The following is a 12,913-nucleotide window of genomic DNA, read 5'->3' as shown; positions in this document are numbered from 1 at the left end:
CCGCCTTGCGGCGCCGGCACACCGGGTTCTAGTCCCGGTCGGGGCACCGATCCTGTTCCGGTTGCCCCTCTTCCAGGCCAGCTCTCTGCTGTGGTCAGGGAGTGCAGTGGAGGAAGGCCCAAGTGCTTGGGCCCTGCACCCCATGGGAGACCAGGAGAAGCACCTGGCTCCTGCCATTGGAACAGCGTGGTGCGCCGGCCGCAGCGCGCCTACCGCGGCGGCCATTGGAGGGTGAACCAACCGCAAAAAGGAAGACCTTTCTCTCTGTCTCCCTCTACTGTCCACTCTGCCTGTCCCCAAAAAAAAAAAAAAAATTAATAAAAATGAATGAATCTTTAAAAAATAAAATCCTGACATGCAGCACCAGCATCCCATATGGGTGCTGGTTCCAGTCCCTGCTGCTCCAGTTCTGATCCAGCTCAGTGCTAATGTTCCTGAGAGAGCAAGGAAGGTGGCCCAAGTCCTTGGGCCCCTGCACTGAAGGAGATCCAGAAGAAGCTCCAGGCTCCTGGCTTCAGATTGGCTCAGTTCCGGCCATTGTGGCTGTTTGGGGATGAACCAGCAATGACTGGAAGACCTCTCTGTCTCTGTCTCTCTGTTTCTCTGTAACTCTTTCAAATAAATAAGTAAATCTTTTTTAAAAAAAGGAAATTTAGAAAAATATAAGTATACCAGAAACCTGAAATAATTAGATGATTATACATAATGAAAAGAAAGCCACTAAAAAGGTTTCATTCTTTTTAATTTTTTATAGCTTATATCTTCAGAATTTTTGTCTGTTTTTCTGTCCCTTATACTGTAGTGGTAGTCTGACATTTTATTAAAATATTAATGTAGACAGTAAAACATTTGCATTCAAATACACAATAGTGGCTGGCGCCGTGGCTCAACAGGCTAATCCTCTGCCTAGCGGTGCCGGCACACCGGGTTCTAGTCCTGGTCGGGGCACTGGATTCTGTCCCGGTTGCCCGTCTTCCAGGCCAGCTCTATGCTGTGGCCAGGGAGGGCAGTGGAGGATGGCCCAAGTGCTTGGGCCCTGCACCCGCATGGGAGACCAGGAGAAGCACCTGGCTCCTGCCTTGGGATCAGAGCGGTGCGCTGGCCGCAGTGCGCCGGCCACGGCGGCCATTGGAGGCTGAACCAACGGCAAAGGAAGACCTTTCTTTATTTCTCTTTCTCTCTCACTGTCCACTCTGCCTGTCAAAAAAACAAAACAAAACAAAACAAAACAAAAAAAAACACGATAGCATCAGGATTTCTCAGAAGAGAAAGCAGAACTTGCCATGGGAATTGCTGAGGAAAACATCTTGTCTCCACAGTGGAAAGAGGGCAGAAGATCAGTGAGCAGATTGTCATTGGCACCCCAGGGACTGTCCTGGACTGGTGCTCCAAACTCAAGTTCATTGACCCCAAGAAGATCAAGGTGTTTGTTCTGGACGAGGCTGACGTGATGATAGCCACTCAGGGCCACCAGGATCAGAGCATCCGCATCCAGAGGTAGGAACCGGGGCAGCCTCTTGTCCCGTGCTTCAGACACCTCTTCTAGCCCTCTCAGGCTCTCTGCTCGGGACTTAGAGCATTCGCTTGATCAGCACTGAGCATACTCCCAGCCCGAGTTAAGACAGGAGACCTGGGGGCCGGAGCCATGGCTCACTTGGCTAATCCTCCGCCTGCGGCGCCGGAATCCCATATGGGCTCCGGGTTCTAGTCCTGATTGCTCCTCTTCCAGTCCAGCTCTCTGCTGTGGCCCGGGAGGGCAGTGGAGGATGGCCCAAGTGCTTGGGCCCTGCATCAACTGGGAGACCAGGAGGAAGCACCTGGCTCCTGGCTTCGGATGGCATAGCTCCGGCCTTAGCGGCCATTTGGGGGGTGAACCAACGGAAAAGGAAGTCCTTTCTCTGTCTCTCCCTCTCACAGTCTGTAACTCTACCTGACAAATAAATAAATAAATAATCTAAAAAAAAAAAAAAAGACAAGACAGGAGACCTGGGGCTCAGCTCCTCCCCTGGGCCTCCCTGGGATGCTGCACAGCACCCGTAGCCTCCCTGGGGGCACAGCCAAGCAAGCGGGCAAGCTGTGGGGCTGTTATTCCTGCTGAGAGCCTCAGGGTCATGTCAGATGCCCGGGCCCTGCCTTGCAGGATGCTGCCCAGGAACTGCCAGATGCTCCTTTTCTCTGCGACCTTTGAAGACTCTGTGTGGAAGTTTGCCCAGAAAGTGGTCCCAGACCCAAACGTGATCAAACTGAAGCGCGAGGAGGAGACTTTGGATACCATCAAGCAGTACTACGTCCTGTGCAACAACAGAGATGAGAAGTTCCAGGCCCTGTGCAACCTGTATGGGGCCATCACCATCGCTCAGGCCATGATCTTCTGCCACGTGAGTAGCAGCAGCAGGTGCCTGCTGGGCTGCTCTGCCCACTGCCTGGAGACCCCACCTTAGTGCTGGGGAGGACCCAGCTCCCACCGTGGGCAGGGCACAGCAGGCAGGAAATGATGAATCGCCTCCTCCTGCCCCTGAGCCTAGGCTCCTCAGGCTGCAGTGAGTTACCAGGGGGAGCTGTTGTGAGGGTGGAATCCCTACCTCTACCCACTTCTTAGCGATCACTTGGGAAAAACCTCAGGTTAAAGCCCCTGAAGTAATTGTTAAGCATAAGGAACGTAGACTGTTTTGGAATAAAGATCTTGGGCTGAATGCGTACGCTTGCTGAACGAAAAGCCAAGAGCACTTAATTTGTCTCTCCCAAAACAATCATGGGTCTGACATTCTCTATGAGACAGTTTCAGCCTGTTGTGCTGAGTGAACTCAGCACAGAGCTTTTGTGTATTTGATTGGCAACAGACCACTCTTTTGCAAGCATCTGCATTTTTTTACCCATAGGTCTTTATATTTAAAACCATTTTTTTCACTCCAGACCCGCAAAACAGCCAGCTGGTTGGCAGCAGAGCTGTCAAAGGAAGGCCACCAGGTGGCCCTGCTGAGTGGAGAAATGGTGGTGGAGCAGAGAGCAGCTGTGATTGAGCGCTTCCGAGAGGGCAAAGAGAAGGTTCTGGTGACCACCAACGTGTGTGCCCGCGGTGAGCAGAGAGTGTGTCCTACCTGCCAGGCTTGGGGTCCCAGGCCCTGTTAGCCAGAGAAAGGCTTTACCACGGAAACTCAGGTGGCCCAGGCAAGGTGGTGGGGTTGGGCTGACATTGCTTTCTCAGAGAGACTAGGATCCCCTCGGGATGAGAAGCTGCACAGAGCCCAGAGTCGTGGCTTGGTGGGAGGAAACGTACACTCACCTGAGCTTCTAGCTATACCTGGACATACTTGCGTCTGCAGGGGCTTTCTTACTGATTCTACCATTGTGTTGACACCTGCCAACGCTCTGTTCTTTTCCTCTGGCTTCTGCTACATGCCAGTCTGTGTCCTCACATCCCAGAGGTGGCCTGACCCAGGCTCTTTCCCTCACCGCATGTGAATGTGCAGTGGCCTGACTGTGGGCAACACTGACTTTTTTCCAGCCCTGACTCCCTTCTGTCTCCAACCCCCCTTCATGCAGGTATCGATGTTGAACAAGTGTCTGTCGTCATCAACTTTGATCTTCCCGTGGACAAGGATGGGAACCCAGACAATGAGACCTACCTGCACCGGATCGGGCGCACCGGCCGCTTTGGCAAGAGGGGCCTGGCCGTGAACATGGTTGACAGCAAGCACAGCATGAACATCCTGAACAGAATCCAGGAGCATTTTAGTGAGTCCCTGCTGGGTCCCGTCCCCCCCGCCCGGTGCCCTTTCCTGGGCAGGTTGGGGAGGGGAAGTTTCCCCACGGGTCTGAGAGGCCTTTGCACTGCATATCTCCTCTCCCTTCCTACCTTATGGGAGTTCTTGGGGAACACATCTGCAGAGTTCAGGGAGTGAAATGGCATGGCCGGGCTTGGGGGAAAGGGGCTCTGCCTGCTGCCCAGGGCCTGGAAGCCCTTGGGCGAGATGAAGTATCGCTGTATCCCTGAGCGGGGCGTGTTCCCGTGTCTTCCCTTTCCGGCTGGGCTGTCCCTCTCAGTCACACCACAGCTGCGTCTCCACGCCAAGCCTGTCTTCATCTCCCGTTGACCCTTGTTTTCCCCCCAGATAAGAAGATAGAAAGACTGGACACGGATGATTTGGATGAGATTGAGAAAATAGCCAACTGAGAAGTTCTGCCTGTCACTGGTGTCCACCCTTGGCACAGGCCCTGCTGGGAGATGAGAGCTTTCACAGCCAAGACCTTGACTGTCACCGAGAAGACGGCGCGTGTAGAAACTACCTACCTCATTTTAAATTACGTTTGGACTTGACAAAAATTTGTGCAAATGATGGGGGATGGTAGAAAAAATTGTTGACAAAACTCTGGAAGATTAGGCGTGAATACACAGAAATTGACCTTTTGCAAATTTTGTCTTTTTTTTTTTTTTTTTTTTTTTGGCCCATCATTATGCTAATGCAGATGCTGTGGCCAGTTTCTTGCCCAGAGTACCATAGAGCAGCTCCTGCCTGTTCCATGGTTGGAGCTATAGGGCAGTCTCCCTCTCATTTGAAGTGGTAGTATAGTGGTGAAGATGAAGCATTAGGGAGAGGCCCAAGTAGGATAGGTGGGTAAGCCAGCCCTTGTGTTTAGAGGAGGCCTGAAGCTGCATTGGAGGCCTGTGAGCCCTGTTTTGCTTTGGTCATAGGAGTTCTTAGTACTTGGCCCATGTCCTAGTACCTACAAACAGGAAGGAATGGGGTCTGCTAAGCAAAGATCAGAATGCCCACTTCTGGGTCCTGGTATGTGGTCTTGGTTTGCAGGTCCCACACTTGTGTTTTTTAGCAGGTGCCATCTGTGTATAGTGTGTATCTGATTATTGGTGGGTCCTTTACTTGTGCTTGAGCCGTTTCTGTGGAGAATTAGTGGTTAAAAGGTGGTCTCAGAGATCTCTGCATCATCTTTCCATTTCTGACATCACCTTGTCCCTTTAGTAGCCCCAAAGTAAAAACAAAAGAGGTGATTTGAGGTTTGGGTCCCTACTGAATTTTATGGTGTAAGTCTCTAATAGCCAGCCTCAGAACAGCTCTAAATGTGTCAGCAATAGATACACGTGCTTGCTTTTCTTCAGATTTTAGAAGGCAAGTTTTGTTAGTGCAGGGAAATGACTTTTGATATTTGGCTTTTTTTTTTTTTTTTTTTAATATTGATTGATCTATTTCAAAGTTTGTCAGAGAGAGAGAGGGAGAGAGATCTTCCATCTGCTGGTTCACTCTGCAGATGGCTGTAACAGTCAAGGCTGAGTCAGGCTGTAGCCAGGAGATAGGAGCTTCATCTAGATCTCCTGTGTGGATAGTAGGGGCCCAGGCACTTGGGCCATCTTCTACTTTTCCCAGGCCATTAGTAAGGAACAGGATTGGAAGCAGAGCAGCTGAGACACGAACTAGTACCCATATGGGATGCCTGTGTCGCAGGCTGCAACTTTATCTGCTACACCACAATGTTGGCCCAAATATTTGTTGTCTTTGTTGTAAAGGGATTCTGAATATCCGTGTTCACAGTGCTTGGGATACATATAAGTGCAGCTGTGAGACTAGATCGACTACAGCCATTCGTGTGTCCAAGGCAAGTGTGATCACCATTGCCTGTGCTTGTCCTTTACTTGGCTTCTTTGTGTAGAACAGTTAGAGTACATAACAGTGATGGACACTTCCTCATGCCTGGCCAAGGCTGTTGATACCCACAGAATGACCAAGCAAAGATGAGTTGAAAATGAGTTACCAGAGCATTGTGGAACCTCAGCCAAAAGGAATCTGTGGCCACTTTATGTGTAGGAGCTAGAAGAGGAATTTCATGCGATGAGGATTGTTTTCTTTTTTAAAGATTTTTATTGATTTTAAAGGCAGGGTTACAGAGAGAGTAGTAGAGACAGAGAGAAAGAGATTTTCCATCTGTTGATTCATTCCCCAAATGGTTACAGTGGCTAGTGCTGGGTCAGATAGGAGCCAGAAGTTTCTTCTGGGTCTCCCATGTGGGTACAGGAGTCCAAGTACTAGGGCTATCTTTGGTTGCTTTCCCAGGCCCATTACCAGAGAGCTGATTGTAAGTGGAGCAGCCGGGATTTGAACCTGCACACCCATATGGGATACCAGCATCGCAGGCAGTGGCTTTACCTGCCATGCTGCAATGCCAGCCACTGATAAGGGCTGTTCTGATCCCAGATCCTCCTTGTAAATATTCTGTGTGTTAGGGCCAGCTCGGTCTCCTGGGGAAAGAGGAGGCCATTCTGAGCCTCCAGGTGGTTTCCTTAATTCTGACATGACAGAACCCCACAGACTGCCAAATCCACCACCGTTCCTCAGGAGGTGCTTCACTGCATAGTGTTCTATATGCCTCGGTCAACTCTGATCCGTCTTGAGAATCTTGTGAGGAGAAAGTCCTGAAGTCTTAATGAAGTATGGACTCTTCCGCAGGCTGCAGGCTTCACACCCTCCCCCTTTCCTCACGACATCCGTAGCCCTAAATCTGAGCAGAGTGGGAAGTAGTGTGCTACAGGCTGTTTAATAGTGGGAGCAAATCTGTGTCTTGTAGAAGTAGAGATCACGGCCGGCGCCGTGGCTTAACAGGCTAATCCTCCGCCTTGCGGCGCCGGCACACCGGGTTCTAGTCCCGGTCGGGGCACCGATCCTGTCCCGGTTGCCCCTCTTCCAGGCCAGCTCTCTGCTGTGGCCAGGGAGTGCAGTGGAGGATGGCCCAAGTGCTTGGGCCCTGCACCCCATGGGAGACCAGGAGAAGCACCTGGCTCCTGCCATCAGATCAGCGCGGTGTGCCGGCCACATCGCGGCGGCCATTGGAGGGTGAACCAACGGCAAAAGGAAGACCTTTCTCTCTGTCTCTCTCTCTCTCACTGTCCACTCTGCCTGTCAAAAAAAAAAAAGAAGTAGAGATCACCATTTCTTACTCTGGGGTTTTGGATCTCTAGGAATTCACTAGATGGCTTTCTTGGGGTCTTCAGAAGTATATGCTGTAGTTTGAGTAAACCTGTTTTCCTGGGTAGACTCCCAACGGAAAATGTGCCTTTAAAAAAGGTAAAATCCACTTGTGTATGGCTCTGGAATGTCACTTCAGTGTCACTACAATCCATATTTATTCTTGCTGTTGCCTGGCTCCCAGGGCTCAACTGTCCATAGCTGCCTCAGTGACCTTGTGCAGCCTAGAGACATACATCAGTGAGGTAAAAATGTATTGTGCTTGGTGCCCTTCAGTCTCCAGGCATTCTTTACTGATTTTAGTAAGTTTTTATATATGAAAAAACTACTCTAAAACAGAGAAACTTGGAAAAAGGTAATTTTGGTTTGATGCAACGTTCTAGTTGTTTGTTATTCATAAATAGTGGATTTTCTTTTTTACTTAGTGTCTTTCATTAGCTGTGTGCATAAAAGCTAAACTGTTGATGTATTCTTTATCAATGTCAATTGAACTTAATTATGAAGTATTCATTGTTATTTAGACATAATAAGCATAAGAAGGAAAGAACAGTATGTTTTTGGCTGTTGGTATAAGCAATCATATATGAATGAAGAGTCACATGTTATTCCTTAGGCTAGTTCTGACCAGGTATTATTATTCTATTTCAGCGTTGACATTGCTTCAGCATGAGTATTTGGCATGTCTCCATAAGCCAAGGGCCCTGCTCAGTTGCAGAGGGTTACTCATACTCCTTTTCTGCTGGTAAGCCAGAGGATGCGGGCTAACTATTCAGAAGGAAGGTAGTCCCAGTACATATAAAGCATTTACTTTCCATTCTTCTAGTCCTAGGAAAGGAAAAGAAATAGGGTTTGGAGATAGGTCTTCTCCCTGTTTTTTTTTTCAAGTGACAAGAAAAGTGCACTTAGCAGGAGATGGGAATATCAAGACTAAAAGCAAGTTTACCAGGATTACCATGGATACTGGTGGGATAGTGAGCAGAGCAGCCTGGCTGTGTGGGCAGAGAAAAGTCTCATCAGGTACAAAATAAATATCTGATTGTCTGAATGGTGTGTTGGTCCATTTTTATGCTGCTATAACAAAACAGTTGAGACTGGGTAATTTATAAAGAATAGGGAGGGGGCCGGTGCTTTGGCGTAGCGGGTAAAGCTGCCCCCTGCAGCGCCAGCATCCCATATGGGCGCCAGTTCGACTTTCAAATAAATAAATAAATCTTTAAATAAATAGATAAATAAAAATAAAGAACAGGGAGTCCAAGATCAGTGTACCGGCTAGATTGTGGTCTTTTTTTTTTTTTTTAAATTTTAATTAATTAATTTATTTTTTGACAGGCAGAGTGGACAGTGAGAGAGAGAAAGACACAGAGAGAAAGGTCTTCCTTTTCCGTTGGTTCACCCCCCAATGGCTGCTGCGCCGATCCGAAGCCAGGAGCCAGGTGCTTCTCTCTGTCTCCCATGCGGGTGCAGGGCCCAAGCACTTGGGCCATCCTCCACTGCACTCCCGGGTCACAGCAGAGAGCTGGACTGGAAGAGGAGCAACCGGGACAAAATCCGGCGCCCCAACCGGGACTAGAACCCAGGATGCCGGCGCTGCAGGTGGAGGATTAACCTAGTGAGCCGCAGTGCCGGCCCAGCTTACAGCACCGGTATTCCCAGGCAGTCTCCCATCCAAGTACTAACCAGGCCTGGCCCTGCTTAGCTTCCGAGATCAGACGAGATCAGGCGTGTTCGGGTGGTAAGGCTGTAGACTAGATTGTTGTCTATTGGGGGCTGCTCTCTAATTCCCAGGTAGTGCCTTGTTGCTGCCTTCTCTGGAGGGGAGGAGGACTGTGTCCTCCCTCACATGGCAGAAAGGTTGAAGGGCATTGATGAACCTTTTGATCTCCAGCCATCCTATAAAGTTGCTGATCCCATTCATGTGAGCCCTCATAACCTAATAATTCTCAACACTGTCGATCACTCTTGTACTTCTCAGTACTGTGGCATTGGGTATCTAAGTTTCATCATGAATTTGAGAGAGAATACTATATTCAAATCATGGCAAATTGTATTTGGATTTAAAAGTAAATTGTCGTAGATTGTTAAATCTTAGCAAGGAAGTTATGAAATTGTTTTTTGGGAAAATTGGCCTAGCAGAGGTACACAAGGATATTGACTATATTGGAGGAAAAAAGAGACTGGCAGTTGAAAAATCAGATTTCATTGCATGAGTTCCATCACCCAGCAGTGCCGAGATAGCATTGAGAACACAGATGAAGGACTATTGAAGGGATAGCGAAGGAGTGGTAGGCTTATTGTTACTCCAAACTGAATTGAGGCTCTTCAAAATTAGACTGACTATGCAAAATCATCCAGGGAAAAAATAACATAGGAGGTTTGGAAGGAACGGTTGAGATCAGTGTTAAATCTCATACCTAGCTGTATTGTCACCTTTAAAAGAAAGAAGTGACCCCTCTTTGTCCAACACACTCAAGCTGTTATTGATTCCAGGGACCCTCTTCATGTTTCTCTTGGTCCTGAATATGGACACCAGATACCTGGGAACCTCCTGCAATTTTACTTGACTTTGCTTTTCATCTTGAGAATAAATGTTTCCTATTCTGTGGTCCAAATCTGTTTGTAGCTTCTTCCAAAAGTGACAGTGGAGGTGAGGGCAACTTGAGGGGCTAATGCCAAGAGGCTCCTGTACCCTGTTTCCTTAATTTTATATTTGAGACCATGTGTCCCCATAATGACTTCAAATACCTGTTGTGAAATTAGAGCCTAGGTGAAAATGTTGGGTGCTTCTACCTTGACTTAGAAACAGTTCTGGCTTTGTATGCAGCAAAGGCCGTCTCCACAGTAGTTCCAAGTTGTGAAATGGGGGACAGGACTAGTGGGTAGAGGAAAAAAGTATTCCATGAAGCTTGCTCAGCTGAGACACTATCCCCTCTGCCTCAGCCATGTCTCATAGGCAGAGTCAAGAAGTGAGGAGCAGATCTTTGTTTTATGTGACTCTGTAGCATGACCCTATGGCTATCTTTGGGTTGCAGAGGGGTGGAGTTGTCTAGACAGAACTCTTCTAGAAGCACTGCTGCGTGCTTTGGGAGTCTTCATGACTTCCTGATATCCTCATCTATAGGCTTCCAGCATCCTTGAGATTCCCCAGTTGAACAGACAGATGGCCTTAGATTTCAGCTTATCTCTGAAAGCAAACTTCCCTGCTTCCATTGAGTAAGCCCCTGGTTAAGTTAGGTGGTGCAGTATGCTAGGTTTATTATCCTCTGGTCAATTTATTTTCCTCCCCCGTACCTGCTAAATTTGCCTAGAAATTGTCCAGATAAACCAATGCCACTTGAGTCTAGGTTTTGCAATAGACCAGGTCCCAGTGTTTAGGCATTGCTTTGTTGATTTCTGAAACAAGTAGGATTATATCAGAAAAACAAATTAAATAGTGTTCAATTAACCAGACTTTATATGACATCAGTGGAGAGGACAGCGTCAGAGAGAGCTGCAATGCTTCTTTTCCCATGGCTCTTCTGGGTAACTCCCCACATTACACATTCTGCTGGGCCCATTTCAAGACTTTAATTCACCTTAGACTTCCAACCCAATCATCTCCCTCAGCCGTACAAATAATTTTCCTACTCCAGTGAATGATGAACATAAACTTTCTTAACCTTCTTTTACCAGACCTTCTCCAAGTGTACCTGTCGTCCCCTCTCCTGCCTATTCCAATGGGAGATATTTCCTTATTATCTAAATTTCTCTCCCAGTTCATTCTCTGTCCTTTTTAAGGCCTTGCTCCACTGACTCTCCTCATATATTCTATTTTCCCATCCCATTACCTTTTTCTCAAATGATGTTTAAACATACCTGACAACATTCAACCCTATTGTCCTCATCCTCTACATCCTGTACATTTATCCTTGATTGCCAGTTCTTGTCTGAGTGGCTTCTATGTACTGAATCCCATTACTCATGGCTCTGCAGCCTGACTTCTACCCCAGCACTCCTGAAGTTACCTTCATCCAGGACGCTGATGGCCTACATGTTGCTAATCCTAAAAACACTTCCATCATCATATGTGATTTAGCGTTTACACCATGGACAATCCCTGCAGCCACTCTTGTTGGCCACCAAACTGACATTCCCCACTCAGTAATCTTCCTTCCCTCTGAACTCAGTTCAGTCTCCTCGGCCAGCTCTTCTATTCACTTAAGACCACTGCTCACGCCTCTCTCTGTTCTGTACCACTTCTCCTCTGCTTCAAGCAATCTTGTTCTTTTTTTTTTTTTTTTTGGGGGGGGGGGGACAGGCAGAGTTAAGACAGTGAGAGAGACAGAAAGGTCTTCCTTCCGCTGGTTCACCCCCAAAATGGCTGCTACGGCCAGTGCGCTGCGCCGATCCAAAGCCAGGAGCCAGGTGCTTCCTCCTGGTCTCCCATGAGGGTGCAGGGCCCAAGCACTTTGGCCATCCTCCACTGCACTCCTGGGCCACAGCAGAGAACTGGACTGGAAGAGGAGCAACCGGGACAGAATCCAGCGCCCCAACTGGGACTAGAACCCAGGATGCCGGCGCCGCAGGCGGAGGATCAGCCAAGTGAGTTGCAGCGCTGGCCACAATCTTGTTCTTTCCTGTGGCTTTGTTTGCCTGCTAGTGACTCCCAAATCTATACCAAGACCTAATTACTGAGCTCTAGGATTGTAGGAGCAACAGCACTTGCACCTGGGATGTCTGTACCAACATGGCCTATATGAAGCCCATCATCTCATACTGCCACCAAAGACCCTACTCCATAAAAACTGCCACCTCCCCTCAGCTCTTCCTCTACTTTACCTCACAGAACAGTGTTACAGTTGTTTTTGCTCAAGCCAGAAACCTTGGATTTATTGTGGATTCCTTCCCTGCCCATCAGTCAATAATCACCAAGTCCTTTTGTGTGAACAAGCCATTGCTGTGTCAGAAATCACCTCAGAACAATGGTGTAAACCAGCAGCTTTTGCACAGTTTTGGGAGTTGGCTCAATGGCTCAGCTGGTCTCTGAGGCTCACTTGTATTGCTGCCTTCCCTGAGCTTGTGCCTGGGCTCATGGGACTTCTGGGTCCCTTCACCTGGTCTTTGATCTTCACAGCTTGGTAGTTGGTCTCTAGATTCCTTCTAAGAGAAGAGGACAGTGGCAGGGGCCCAAGCACTTGGACCATCATCAGCTGCTTTCTCAGGCACATTAGCAGGGAGCTGGATCAGAAGTGGAGCAGCAGGACTCCAACTGGGTCTCCAATTGAAGTTTCCAGCCTTTGCAAGCAGTAGCTTAACCTGCTGTGTCAGAACATGGGCTCCTCAGCTGGCGCCACGGCTCACTAGGCTAATCCTCCACCTTGCGGCGCCGGCACCCTGGGTTCTAGTCCCGGTCGGGGCACCGGATTCTGTCCAGGTTGCCCCTCTTCCAGGCCAGCTCTCTGCTGTGGCCAGGGAGTGCAGTGGAGGATGGCCCAAGTGCTTGGGCCCTGCACCCCACGGGAGACCAGGATAAGCACCTGGCTCCTGCCATCGGATCAGCGCGCCAGCCGCCATTGGAGGGTGAACCAACGGCAAAGGAAGACCTTTCTATCTGTCTCTCTCTCTCTCACTGTCCACTCTGCCTGTCAAAAAATAAAAATAAAATAAAAAAAGAACATGGGCTCCTCTAATCTTTCCTATTTCTAAGGTAAAAACTGCTTCTCAGGAAGGTGTGCCCCTCTATCATCATATTCCAGTGCCCTGTATTTTCTTTATCAACATTGCTATGTCAGGCAGTCTTCTAAAAATCCACATGATTAACTCATTCACTCCTCACAAACCTTTTGATTCCCATTTTACAGGTGAGGAAGCAGGCACATAGAGGCTCAGTAATTTGCCCTACAGTGAGAAGTAGCAAGTTAGGCTTCAAGCCCCAGCAGTGTGACTCCAGGGTCCATGCTTTT

General features: G+C 48.5%; 1 protein-coding gene and 1 pseudogene across 1 annotated transcript in view; one reads left to right on the top strand and one right to left on the bottom strand.

Moving 5' to 3' along the window:
* The window catches only part of LOC133748492 (ATP-dependent RNA helicase DDX19B), a 29,207-nt gene extending 22,282 nt beyond the window's left edge, over nucleotides 1–6,925 (top strand). The window contains exons 8-12 of the mRNA XM_062177316.1: nucleotides 1,320–1,497; nucleotides 2,141–2,378; nucleotides 2,914–3,076; nucleotides 3,544–3,735; nucleotides 4,113–6,925. Coding sequence (XP_062033300.1) covers nucleotides 1,320–1,497; nucleotides 2,141–2,378; nucleotides 2,914–3,076; nucleotides 3,544–3,735; nucleotides 4,113–4,174 — 833 coding nt within the window. The 3' untranslated portion in view covers nucleotides 4,175–6,925. The remainder of the gene's footprint in view (nucleotides 1–1,319; nucleotides 1,498–2,140; nucleotides 2,379–2,913; nucleotides 3,077–3,543; nucleotides 3,736–4,112) is intronic.
* Nucleotides 6,926–8,603: 1,678 nt separating this feature from the next.
* On the bottom strand, nucleotides 8,604–8,720 carry LOC133748912 (5S ribosomal RNA; annotated as a pseudogene).
* Nucleotides 8,721–12,913: the final 4,193 nt, after the last annotated feature.

Source organism: Lepus europaeus, chromosome 19, assembly GCF_033115175.1.
Source record: "Lepus europaeus isolate LE1 chromosome 19, mLepTim1.pri, whole genome shotgun sequence".
Taxonomy (NCBI): domain Eukaryota; kingdom Metazoa; phylum Chordata; class Mammalia; order Lagomorpha; family Leporidae; genus Lepus; species Lepus europaeus.
This window is presented reverse-complemented; position numbering and strand designations above follow the sequence as displayed.